Source organism: Crinia signifera, chromosome 2, assembly GCF_055691185.1.
Source record: "Crinia signifera chromosome 2, ASM5569118v1, whole genome shotgun sequence".
In the NCBI taxonomy this organism is placed as follows: Eukaryota; Metazoa; Chordata; class Amphibia; order Anura; family Myobatrachidae; genus Crinia; species Crinia signifera.
The window spans coordinates 361,085,151-361,099,257 of NC_139218.1; the positions used below are offsets into that span (position 1 = coordinate 361,085,151).

A 14,107-nucleotide genomic window follows, 5' to 3' on the forward strand; every position below is an offset into this window, starting at 1 on the left:
CATTGGGAGTTGGAGCCGATTTCGGATCACAACGACCCATAAGGTAGAACGTAACCAATTTTTTTAGTGAACTGTTACTATGCGAACTGCAGAAAGAAGGCACAGCACAGTTACCTCCCCTCCTGCATTCTGCAGGAGACTCCCTGAAATAGCAATCTCCCTCCCCCCCTGACTAGTCTAGCAATCTCCCTCATGTCACTTAGCCCACGTTACACTGTTACATTTTTGGGGACAAAAGGTATGAGCGATATAAGTAATTTCAAAAGCTTCCTCTCAGATGTAGCAGTACACACCCACGCTTCTAGGTGCCACATTCACAATCTCTTTCCACAATCTCTCCATATATGGAACTAGACACGCCCTTTGGGTGGAGCATGACACACCCTCTCAGTGGGGCGCTGTGCAAAATTCTACTACCAACTATAATCTCCCTGAAACTATTTTTAAAGAGTAGGCAAGTATGAGGCACAGTAGTTGTTAAGGTGTTGTAAAATGGCCTTCTTATGGGTTGTTTCTCTTCTGCAGGGCCAAGCACACCTACAGCAAAACACTGTTAGAGCAAATCCAGGAGATTGAGACCAGAACCAAGGAGATGAGTAAAGCCGCACTTCGAGATTCCAACGGAAAAAGGTAAAAGCTTTGTCGCCATGGCCTCCGGACTGGTCATTGTACTGAAACATTAAAACGCTTCCTTACAAATCACTGTAGATGATTAACACTGCTCACATGAAAAGGGCTGTTACTGTTCAGTGCCAATCAACTGTTCATTATATTTTATCAATGTTTAACTAAAACAACAAATTACAACCATGGCACATCATACATCCACATCTACTATTTGTCCTTTCAGTAGGTTTCCTTTTTATACATGGTGGCAGGAAATTGATGCTCAGATTAATCTCAGTGCTATAAAAGTCAGCATTGTGTTCTGTAGAACATCATTTGCGGCCTATTCAGACCTGTTTGCCTAGTTCCGAACTCGTCCCAGATGGTGAGGGAGTGCGCATGTGCATAGTCGCTCATACATTGCACGACTGCCGCTATTTATGGTGCACATATTTGCATTCATGGTGACCCAGGGTAGAAAATCTATTATATTGGGATCAGTGATTCCTATCTTATATACAACATTCCAGTACTGACAATTAGAAATTCAGGAGGGATACGGTCACTAGGTCTACAAACATTAGGTCGACATGCAGGAAGGTCGACATGCAGGAAAGTCAACATGACTGTAGGTCGACAAGGTCATTAGGTCAACACAAGCATTAGGTCGACACTTTTTTTTGAGCTACGGCGGTGAGCGGTGTGACGTTTCAGTGTCCATGTCGACTGTGTCGAAACTCAGGACAAAAAAATATGAAAAGCCCCATGTTGACCTTTTGACTGTCGACCTTCCCCATGTGGACCTAATGCTTGTGTCGATCTAATGAACCTGTTGACCTAACCCATGTCGATATACAGTCATGTTGACCTTCCTGCATGTCAACCTTAATGTATGTCGACCTAATGGTGTTGACCTAATGCTTGTAAGACCATAATGCTGTCTACCCAATAAACCATACTCATTCAGGACAGAACCCTATCAATCTGCCAGAACCATTCCCATTGGCTTTACTTAAACCTCTCCCATGAAAATCTACACCGATTGGCTAAACGCACCTTCCATTCTCCTTCAGACTTGTAATAACATCAATGACAATAGTTTTGTTTGTAAATCATTGTAATTCATAATTCATCTACTGCTGTCTTGTGGCTGCAATATAGGAATGATGAGTACTGGTAGAGATATCTGGTTTTCATCAGCATTAAGGCAGTGTGAATAATAGTCTCAGGGTGACAAGGTACCTGACTTTTCTCATGCTTAATGACAGGGACTGATCTCCCTTGGGAGCATCCTGTGTTGTGTTAACACTGACAAGAGGTTAAATGGCTCCGAACACTTCAAAACACAGAGTGCTTCAGCAATAGGGCCCTGTGTGCAGAGGTCATTCGTGAAAATGCCAATATATTTCTATTTGTGGAATGCGCCTACCCTTCTATTAACTGTGGACCCCGCTGTAAATGGGCAAGATGAAGAGTTATTACATCACATTCTTTATTTCTCTGTAAATGTTTTTATTGAAATAACATCGTTACATGAATAGTTCAGAAGGTAAATCCATAGCCATTTCTTACAAATACATGTTACATTATACAATATCTGAGTTCTAACATACATGTATCACATTCTTATATTAACCTGGTTTTATTTAGTGTACTGTATATACTGTATTACACAGCTTTTCTGAGAATTTATGCTGGGTTCCAAACACATACAAAGTCACCGATGATGATATTATTATTATTATTATTATTATTATTAACAGTTTCTTGTATCGTGCACACATAGAACAGTCACATCAGTCCCTGCCCCAGTGGAGCTTACAATCTATATTCCCTACCACATGTACATGCACACACAGACATTCTAGGGTTCATTTTTTGTTGGAAGTCAATTAACCTACCTGTATATTTTTGTATTGTGGGAGGAAACCGGAATACCCAGAGGAAACCCACGCAAGTACGAGGAAAAAATACAATCTACGCATAGTTAGGGCCATGGTGGGAATCGAACACGTGACCTCAGCGCTGTGAGGCAGGAATGCTAACCATTACACCATCCGTACTGTACAAAAATCACTGATGAAGCACATCAGACTCCAACTCATTAACACACAGGCAGAAGTGTTTCTTGCCAGACACAAGGAGGCTAAGAAGGTGATCAGGCGTGCCAAGGCCCAAGCTGAGGAGAAAATGGCTCAGTCAGTAGATAAAGGAAGCAAAACTTTTTTAAGTATATAAGTGAAAGGAGAAAATCAAATGGAGGAATAATAAGACTTGGGACAGACACTGAGAATTTGGTGGAGGGAGACAAGGCAATTGCAGATCATCTAAATCAGTGGTTCCCAAACTGTGCGCCGTGGCTCCCTGGGGTGCCTCGGGACACATGCAGGGGTGCCCTGGGTTGGTGGTCCAGGACCAACTCAAATTATTAATGGTTAATTATTTATAAGCAAAACCAGTGCTGGTTGTTTCCAATCATAAAATGTGTACAAACAAAAGCAAATCCTGCCATTTACCACATAACTAACAATAAGAATCGCATATAAACCCAATCTAATTTAAAAAGAATCAGCCTAGGGGTGCCGTGAAAAAATTCTTATACTCTAGGGTGCCGTGGTTCAAAAAAGATTGGGAACCCCTGATCTAAATAATTATTTTTGCTCCGTATTCACTATAGAAGGAGAAGGGAAGGGACCACAGTTAAGTTGCAAGGACATTCATAAAAATAAGGTAGATGGAAGTACATTTACTAAGGAGAAAGTCCTAACAGAACTCTCAAGACTGAAAGTGGATAAATCAATGGAGCCAGACGGAATGCATACAAGGATACTAAAAGATGTGTTGGTAGCGCCATTAACAGATTTATTCAACCAGTCACTAGATACAGGTGCAGTTCCAGAGGACTGGAAAAGAGCAAATGTAGTTCCACTGCACAAAAGCGGAAGCAAAGAAGAAGCAAGTAACTACAGACCAGTGAGCCTTACATCAGTAGTAGGGAAATTAATGGAAACACTATTAAAAGATTGAATAGTGGAATATGTTAAATTAAACAACTTACAGGATCCAAAACAGCATGGTTTTATTGCAAGAAGATCATGCCAAACAAATCTTATTGACTTTTTTGACTCCAGGACAAAAATAATAGATGAAGGGGGCCGTAGATGTGGCATATCTAGACTTCAGTAAGGCATTTGACACTGTCCCACATCGCAGACTGCTAAAGAAACTTAAAAGTGTGGGATTGGATTATAAAACAATTAAATGGATAAGAAACTGGTTGCAGGATAGGAAACAGACAGTTGTAGTAAATGGAGTGCATTCTATGGAGGGACATGTTACCAGTGGAGTACCCGAGGGATCTGTACTTGGACCAGTGCTCTTTAATATCTTTGTTAGTGACATTGCAAATGGTATTGAAGGGAAAGTATGGGAAAGAAAGAGGATAGACTGCGCTAGAAACCAGTATTACACAAAATTATTAATGAAACATTTCAAGTACCATTAAAATAGTATTTATTCTAAAATTAAAATGTTAAGCAATATAAACTACTAAGTAGTAGAGGTCAAATTTGACCATTGAAAAACTTAAAACATAAGGGGGGGATAGGTGAAAAAAAAAGGGGGGGGGATCAGATTGAGTATGGTGACTGAACTGTTGGTAATTGTAAGTCCATACGGTACCGTATTTGGTGAAACAGTCCATTTGTCTGAGCTCTTTTTTGTGGGTTCAGAGTCCTTTTCTTAGTTATCCTCGCTTGTATAATGAGACCAGGGACATTAGCAATGGAGAGTCCCACTGGCAGTTCCGTACAGGAGATCCGAATTTCTCTTTGTTGGGGCCGCCAGATGAATTTTAGGGGTTGCCTCTGGGTGTTTGATGTCAGCCCAGGAAAGGTGTCCTTGATGGTGCTGATCTTCAGAGGTTCAAGATAGGAATTCTCTGCTGTGTTTCTGGACTTTTGCCAAGTACAGTCAGTCACTATAAACCACCAACGCGTTTCACTCCACTGGGGAGCTTTTTCAAGGTGTGGAAAGGGAAAGTATGCCTTTTTGCAGATGACACAAAGATATGCAACAGAGTAGAAACACCAGAAGGGTAAATCAAATGACTGATGATCTAGGTAAACTTGAGAATTGATCAAGAGCATGGCAACTACAGTAGAGATGGGTAGCTCACGCGGGAGCCGGTCCAAAGAGCCGGCTCTTTCAAATGAGCCGGCTGAGCCGTGAGCTGTTGCAATTGAGTGACGGCTCCTGGAGCTAGACAGCTCTTCTTTTCACTGTCAGTGATTGGAAGAACTGTCCCGCTCCAGGAAACAGGGAGAGCCGGTGGTGGAGCAGGGAGGTATGAGCAGGGAGAGCCGGTGGGAGGATCAAGGACTCCTCCCACCGGCTCTCCCTGCTCATAACTCCGCTCTCCCGGCTCAGCTCTTGCAGGTCATAGTTTGCTGGCCGCTCAAAGCCTCACTGACGGCTCACAACTCTTTCCCCCTTACGTTAATCATAACAATAATAATATCAGTATTATAAAAAAAAAAAAATCTGTTTAGTTTTGTTACCCATGGTGCGGCCACGGCATTCAGCAGAAGTGTGTTATATTATATATATATATATATATATATATATATATATATATATATATACACACACACACACACACACACACACACACTCTTGTGAATGCCGTGGCCACAACATGGGCAACCAAACTGAACAGATTTTGTTTTTTAATACTGATTTTATTATCATGTTTACCGGGGGGGAAAAAAAAAAGTCGAGAGCCGTTCTAAAGAACCGGCTCCTTTCCGTGAGTGGAGCAGTCGAGAGCCGCTCAAGGAAAAGAGCCGGGTTGCCCATCTCTAAACTACAGTTTAATGCTACAAAATGCAAAATTATGCACTTGGGACTCAAAAATCCAAAAGCTCAATATAGTATCAAGGGTACTATAATGGAAACTACTGAGGAGGAAAGAGATCTAGGAGTCACTATTTCAAGTGACTTAAAGGCAGGAAAGTAATGAGGAAGGCAAGTCAGATGCTTGGTTGCATAGGGAGAGGAATCAGTAGCAGAAAAAAAGATGTAATAATGCCACTTTATAGGTCATTGGTACGGCCTCATCTGGAATACTGTGTCCAGTTCTGGAGACCATATCTTTAGAAGGATATAAATACATTGGAGAGTGTACAAAGAAGGGCAACTAAAATGGTGCATGGCCTACATCACAAAACTTACCAGGAAAGACTAAAAGATCTCAACATGTATAGTTTGGAGCAGAGAAGGGAAAGGGGGGACATGATAGAAATCTTCAAATATATCAAGGGTTTTTACATAGTACAGGAGGGAAATTTTCTTCAAAGGAAAAGAAGTAATAAAACACGAGGACATGCACTGAAACTGGAGGGAGGTAGGTTCAGGGGAAATGTTAGAAAAAATTTACTTCACAGAAAGGGTAGTGGATAAGTGGAAAAGCCTCCCATCAGAGGTGGTAGAGGCTAAGGGCCCCCATTTTACCCGATTCTGGAGGATTGGGCCGAGAAATCGGGTGAAACTGGACAAATTGCGTAGTGTATGACATCCGATCTGATCCGATGCGCGGTCCCGTGTACATCGGATCAGATCCGGATGTCGGACGGTCTGCACATAAGATTAATCATGTGCAGCCGTCCGGGGGAGTGACAGGAGCAGGCTGGGGGCGGGGTCCGGTCCTGGGTACCTGTAGGTGCAGGCTGTAATCTGTATTGTGCACTGGGAGAGCCTCAGCCTCTTCAGATGTAGCGGCGCTGCGGCAGGCAGGGTCAGGAGCGGGGACCGCAGATGCAGAGAGACCGGGTGCGCGGCGCGAGAATAGAAAGAAATACCATTCAAAGGACTGGGCGGCCTCTGATTGGCTGAGAACTCAGCCAATCAGCGGCCGCCCAGTCTTTTGAATAGGATGGTTTCTATTCTCCCGCTGCTCTGCGATCCCCACGGCGAGCGGGAGAATAGAAACCATCCTATTCAAAAGACTGGGCGGCCGCTGATTGGCTGAGTTCTCAGCCAATCAGCGGCCGCCCAGTCCTTTGAATGGGATTTCTTTCTATTCTCGCACCGCGCACCCGGTCTCTCTGCATCTGCGGTCCCCGCTCCTGACCCTGCCTGCCGCAGCGCCGCTACATCTGAAGAGGCTGAGGCTCTCCCAGTGCACAATACAGATTACAGCCTGCACCTACAGGTACCCAGGACCGGACCCCGCCCCCAGCCTGCTCCTGTCACTCCCCCGGCCGGTCCCCACTCCCATCCTGCCGCTCCCCCCCCCCCCCCCCCCCGCCTGCAGCTCCGCGGATTTTTCATGTGATAAATCGCAACCGATTTATCACATGTAAAATCTGGCACATCAAGTGCCAAATGTTATCAAGCTCCCCTGGGGAGCTGCCGGGGCAGCTCAGGGTAAATCGGGGCTGACTTGTCCTTAGGACAAGTCGCCCTAGTGTATGGGGGCCTTAAGACAGTAGAACAATTTAAACATGCTTGGGATAGGCATATGGATATCCTTACAAAGAAATAAGGATCAAAAAGGGTGGGGATTACCTTAAGGATAAAAAAGGGGCAGACTAGATGGGCCAAATGGTTCTTTTCTGCCGTCAAATTCTATGTTTCTATCTATTTTCTATTCAATGTGAAATATCACTATGTGCAGCGAATCCTGTTTAGGATTCACTGCACATTCGCAGGGTTCCGGAGGGCCGGAGCATTTGATGCCAGCCCTCCCTCTCACCCTATTCAATGCCTCAAGGGCTCGCTGCCCCTGACAGCGATTTTTAACATCTGCGGCGAATGCCGCAGGGAGCCGGGGACGGCGGCAGGCAGGGAGATGGAAGCCTCCCTGCCTGCCCCAGAATGTGTGGGGGAGAAGGAGGGCTCCTGGGCAGTAGGCAGCAGAAGCTTCCCCCCGGGAGAGGTGGCAGGGGACGCGGGTAGGGAGCCGCTGCACTGGTCCCGCTCGTGCATATGTAATGAGTGGGACCAGTGTGCAGTGAATATTTAATGAGCGGCTCCCCGCCCCCTGCTGGCGAATGTGTAGAAAAAAAAATATATATATATATATTCATGTGCTGCACCAAAAAAACAACTTTATTTTAAAAGAACAGTTCACCTTAAAAAGATGTCGAATGCAAAACGGTGAATCATGGCGAAAATCATGCTGAAAGCAGTTCTCCATCCTAGCATTGAATACACTCTCGGCGAATCCCACTGGAATACACCAGCAATCAGGCCCAGTATATTTTGCTTCAGTTCACAATACGTCTTTTGAACACTGCAGTTCATATTACTACATGGTTTATCATGGCACTGAACAGGTTAACAGCACCGTAAAGTAGTGTAATTATAATTGTTCTATTAGGTGAGGGTTAATTGCGAAAATGACTGCATGGGAATTTCTAGAGAGAGGAAACGTTTGAACTGTAATTGCATTCAATGTTTTACATCAACACTTCCATGACTTTAGGGGGGGGGTTGATTGCTTGCCTGGGACCCTATGACTGCAATATGAACCTCTGCGATTGTGTAGTCATGTTCCAATAAGCCCTGTTGTGTCTGGCTTCTAATCCACTAACCCACAATAATATTAATAATGTTCAGTGTTTTGTACTAATTTTGCCGTATTCTCAACGCAGACTTTCATTTATGTTCCTTCATGCAGATTTCCTTTGCACTCACAAGGCATGCATAGATATGATGTAAGCAGCCCACCTCTGTTCTGCCTCCTACCCCCCCTCCCCCCTCCAAATCAGTCGTGCCCCCCCTCCTAATTACTGCCAGATTTACTGGGTGGTCCAACTGTGTACTAGATAATGGTGGAGTGCTTAAATCTTCTGGAGTTTGCAGTGTGTGCTCTGTGGTGTGGCCTCCTGAGTGTTCTTCAGAACCGCACTCTCTTTCATCTCTTCTGTTTGTATCTTGGCCCTCTCACACCTGCTCCAATTGTGCATGTCTCCGGAGAGGGTGCTTGCAGCGCTGAGTAGATGAGTGGTGCTGTGGGATTTCACTAAAGCTTGTTTGTGTTTCAAACCTGCACCCCCCACTGTTCTCATGGAGTGTGTTTATCTGTGTAATAATAACTGACTGCCCCCCCAAGTCCTGCCGGGCACCTTCTACCGATTGCTGTGATCAGTTTGTTAACTAGGAAATTGTTATCACACAATGACTAACCAAATATTTTTGTTTCCAATAATTTGGTTCCAGTTTTATTAGAGACCTGCAGTTATTGCCTAACCAACTGATATTGCGGCCTGAAAGGCTGGCACAAATGTGGGGAGTCTGAGAGTAATAGTAATAACTGCACCATGAGAGCGGGTAGTCCGTGATCAATCGCAGACAAGTCACCATTATGAAATAATGAAAACTAGCTGGAAATGACTCACCCCCATTCCTGCTCATATACAAAGCAATAACTCCTGCTTTCATGTATTTCTGTGAACTGTCATGTGCACTCTGAGGCAGGATGGGAACGAGACAACGACACACAAAAGAGAGATACTGTAAAGTACAGTACAGACAAGGCCTGCTGGATTCCTCATTGTGTCTCCGCATCCAGTGCTGCTTTGTTAATTAGGAAAACATCTCCTTTTCTTGTTATTTCCAAAGTAACCTCATAGGAACCACATTAGACAAAGGTGAGCAAACATTCAGCGATCAGCTTGTGATGACAAGTCCCAGCCTAGGTCCACAGATTACCTGCTTCACTGAAAGCCCTGCTTGAAGTTGCCTTCCCTCTGTGACTTGCCGATCAATTCACAACTGGAGGTGTGTTACCAGGGATGAAAGAACATGTTCTGCGCCCGTTTCCATCCCGTGGATAATAGTACACAACAAGGAATAGGTTCATTATCATGAAGAGGCTTAAAAAAAACCCTCAAAGTGATCCTATATATGGGATACGGTCATTGGGTCGACAGGGTCATTAGTTCGACATGGGGTTTTTTACTGTTTTTTTGAGCAAAAATGTGCCAACAGGTGGTATTTCATGCCCTACCTCCACTAGGGTGGGGTGGGAGAATAAAATAGTGGCGATATACACGAAATGGAAATAACTGGGTTATATTATAAGGTATCTTTTAGTATTCCTCTTATAAACATTTGTTGTTTGTACATCAGATCCGCTCGTAATTCTTTTTAAGTATTTGTTCATTGGATTTTTGTGTGTGTAATTTGTTAGTAAGATTGAGATTGGGGTTTGTTGAGACACTTGGTGGTTTATTTACTAAGATGGGAGTTCTATTGAAGATGGGAGGTTGCTCTGAGCAACCAATCAGATCTATTATCTTCTAAAAGGTGCTAAATAAATGAGTAGGCTCTGATTGCTACGGGAAACATCCCATCTTCAATTAGAACTCCCATCTAAACCCCTTGATGAGCAAGCAATACCTATTCATCGCTGCCTCAGGCCTGTGAATCTGTTAACCATATACCCCTTTCACATTGCACCTCGCACCCGGGTAGTTGCCAGGTTGGTGATGTGTTGACCTGGGTCAAGTTGCTGTTTGAAAGCACCAAAGCTTAAAACCCAGATCAATCAACCTGGCAATTCGACCCAGGTTATAAGAAGGGTTAAAGAGGGTTGCCCTCTGTATAATGGGCGCCTGGGATTAATGTGAAAGCACCGTACCCCGGTCTGTGCCGGGTCCGGATGCAGGATCGAGATGCCGGGTACGTTGCGGCATTGCAATGTGAAAGGGGTATTAGTGATACAATTAAACAGAAATATATTATAGGCTATAATCTCAATGATGTTTGGCAGTGGTTGAGGTGGCAGTTGGTGTGGTTCCTATATTTGAATTTTGTACTGGACTGCAGCCCCACCTCTGGGGCCGCCACTGGTTGTAGCTGCTTCAATTGGGCTGGGACTGGAACAATGTTGCCGGAATACGCTGCATGCTCTGTTATTCCCCTTTTACAACTAAAAGCCAGGTCACACCTGAGTTTTTGGACCCGGCTCCAACTCGGGTGCGACCCCTTTCACACGGCAACCCTACCCGGCATAATGCTGGGCGAGTGGTGTCATTGGCGGCAGGGCGTGATCAGGTGCTGGGAGATGACAGCGTCTCCCAGTACCGGCATTTCCATTGTAGTGAATGGGTCCTGGGTCGCATTGACCCTGGGTACCCGTTTACACTGCACCGCAATCAAGGTTGAGCCCGTGTTCAACCCGGAACATTTGCCGGGTTGACACCAGGACTGTTTACACCGCCTGCAAACCTTGGTTTTTGTGCACTTCTGTGCAAGAACCCAGGTTATTAGTGCTGGTACAATAGGGGTATAAGTGTTGCATTTCAAGTTGCAGGCTTCATCACGGCTACACAATTCTGGTACAGATGTACTTGAACAAAATACTGTATAAAGCCATGGTTTTTTTCAGTTGTTTTGACAGTCTGCAGAATATTGCACAATGGTCCGTCCTTAATTTACCCACTGTGTTCAGTGTTTGTCTGTGTTTTTATTTTGAGTAGCGGTTGTTTAACATGAACTTCTAATGTGCTGTGTATGGTATCATGTTGAATTCCTAAACCAGCAGTGTAAACTACAGGACTAGGCCAGTTACCGCTAAAAAATAAGGTTTATATTACTGCAAGATTAATATTTATGACATCGAAGTAGCGGTCTCACCATAAGTAAACAGTTTGTAGATAACTGGAATTTAAAGTGCACATTTTCTAATAGCGTGTTCTGTGTACAGCGAAGGACTGGTTTATGAATAATGATCTACCAACAATTTACATAGTGTTTGATACATATTGTAGATGATACATATTTTAGATACAGTATTATGTAAGGCAGTGGCAGGGCCGGCGCTACCCACTCAGCAGCTCCTGCAAAGCAGGGAGGCGCCATGCTGAAAAGGCGCTGTCTCCCTCCCTGCTTTGCTAAAGCTGCCTCAGCCCTCACTGTCAATGCCTCCTGCACGCTGTCCTCAGCGCCTGTCTAACAGCGGGCGGCAGTATAAAGAGCTGCTCCCTGCACCGCGCAAACACTGTCCTCCTCCTGCGACCTTACCTGCCCCCTCTTCCTCACGGACACTTGCGCTGAGGCATGAAGCGCTGTCTGTGAATGTCTGGATGATATGTGTTCGGATCCGCCCCCTACCCATTGCTCCCTGCGCCTGTCAGCTGTCAAACAAATGACAAACAGGCAGCAGCGCCGCCCTTCCTTCCCTCTTCTCAGTGTGCTGTGCCAGTGCCACTGTCAGTCCTCAACACTGCACAAGAGTTAAATAGCAAAAGAACAGTGAGTCTTTTATTATACATGTTTATAACAATTTTTTTAATAATTGTAGATTTTTTTAATATTAATTTAGACACTTTTTAAATAATGGGCTGGGTTATGTGCCTAAAGGTGGCCATACACACTGCAAAAGCAGCGTGCGATGCGATGTGCGCTCCTGCGGGCATCGCACAGTACAAAAAGTACACATACTTTTTGTACTGCTTTAGGATCGCATCGCACACACATTGCATGCATGCCATGTGATGCGATCTAGCACATAACGTATGCGATTCTCGCAACGTGTATGGGCACCTTTAGTGCCTGCAACATTTTGCGGACACAGCACTGAGATGGTGTATGCATACATGTACCCTAAATCATTCATAGGATCGCATGTTGCATACACTCCCACAATTGGGCTGCAGCTTGTTGCAATGGCAATGTGAAAGGGCGCAAAATTCATGGTTTGCAGGAGGGCGCCGGACACCCTAGCACCGGCCCTGGGCAGTGGTTCCCAAACATTTTCAAATCACAGTGCCCTAGAGTATCAGAAATCTTTTTGTAGCACCCCTAGCCCAAACGTTTCCTATTGAGGACTCAATGCTGTGTGCTGAGCTGGGGAGAGGGACAGCTGCAGCGGCATCCTGTCCTCTCTCTCGCACAAATTGTGATATTTTTTTTTCACTCTCAGAGACCTGTCGCCACCCCTGCTTCCCCCCCCCCCCCCCCCCCACCGGGATCCCCTTGCTAGCATGTGAGGGGATTTGTACGAGAACACATCCCCTGGCATGCGGCCAGAAGGGGGAGAAATAATTTGATGGTTCATAGTTCCTCTGCTGCTGGTGCAGCGCTGTGTGCTGAGCAATCTGTTCTTAAGAACGCTGCTCCGCACATTGCTCCCGTCACCCTGTGTATACATGGTATAAGTGCAGGGCCGGTGCAAGGCAACTCAGTGCCCCAGGCAGTTTTGCGGGGTGGCGTTGTCCAGCTTCACGGATGGTGTGCAGGGAAGGGGTTCAAGGGGTGCGAGTGTGCAACCCCACGGGGAATAGGCTTGGTGCGGGTCGGGAGCTACCTGCGGTCGATGCTGTACTGCTCTGCGGGGGGTAGTGTAGAAATTTACCACTCATGGCTGGTGTTGGGGGTGCGGGCGCAACTCACAGCCACTGCTCTATGGGGGGAAAGTGTGCTACTTGTGGCAGGGGTGCGGGAACTACCTGCAGCTACTGCTGTACTCTTCTACAGGGGGGAGTGTGTTACTCATGGCTGGGGATGGGGGGGGGGGGTGGAGCGGGCACTACCCGCTACCAGTACTGTACTGCTGTACAGGGGAAAGTGTGCTACTCGTGGCTGGGGGCGGGTAGTGTGAGTGAAACCTTACTTTTTCTTGAAGATAATGCTCTGGGCTAGCTGGGATGAGTAATGGGCGGGCGGTTGCATTTCTGCTCCTTTCCAAATCTGTACCACCCTCCAGTGGCCTGCGTCCATAGACAAATGCCTTAAGCTGTCTAGTGGTGGTGCCGGCCCTGCATATGTGTTGGATTCCTGGGTCACTGGTTATTTCTAGGGAGCCTTTTCCACTGAGCAAAAACCTTGGTCAATTGGCGCATTCACATGCATACCCCAAGTTTTTAAAGGCACTGGAAAAGGGATATAATACTACAGGGTTGCCTAGCCTCCCGGAATGGCTTGGAGGCTCCCGATAATCAAGTTCCCCTGCCGGCCCCCCGGAAAGGTGGCCAACCCTCCCGGAAACTGCCCCGTCCCCCTTCGCATCTACCCTGCGGCAGCATTAATTTCCCCCAATCCACAGATTATCGGGGGAGGGGTGGGGATAAATGCAAATTGCAACATTTAGCCACACCCCCTACTCGAAGACCTGTGGCTTTCGGGATTTGCCATTCTGGGGGCAGGGCTTGATGATGTCTACATCAGGCCCCGCCCCCCAAAGTGCTTCTCCCGGAGAGGAGACTTTAAAAGTAGGCAACCCTGTAATACTACCAGCAATACTGAGGTAGCTAGAGAGCAGAGATGAATGGAACTAATGTGGTTAGTGGAGAACAGCTGACTATTTGTGGGTGAAAGCTGACACCCAACTGCCAGGACAGGTTAAGGAAATCTTTGAAGGCTGTTTTGCCCTGACAACAGCTGGATAAGCAAAATACTCGGCTCTGGCCGTATTATAGAAGGTTTGCTGCCTGTACTATGGAGACAGCTAATTTATCACAGTGCATTTTTCAGACCAGCATTTTGTTGAATT

At 45.8% G+C, this 14,107-nt stretch overlaps 1 protein-coding gene across 6 annotated transcripts in view; it reads left to right on the forward strand.

Annotated features, from left to right (window-relative positions):
• Positions 1 to 14,107, forward strand: part of ATP8A2 (ATPase phospholipid transporting 8A2) — a 683,532-nt gene that overhangs the window by 641,604 nt on the left and 27,821 nt on the right. For all 6 annotated transcript variants that reach the window (XM_083169883.1, XM_083169886.1, XM_083169885.1 and 3 more), the window contains exon 35: positions 526 to 630. In XM_083169883.1, coding sequence (XP_083026009.1) covers positions 526 to 630 — 105 coding nt within the window. The remainder of the gene's footprint in view (positions 1 to 525; positions 631 to 14,107) is intronic.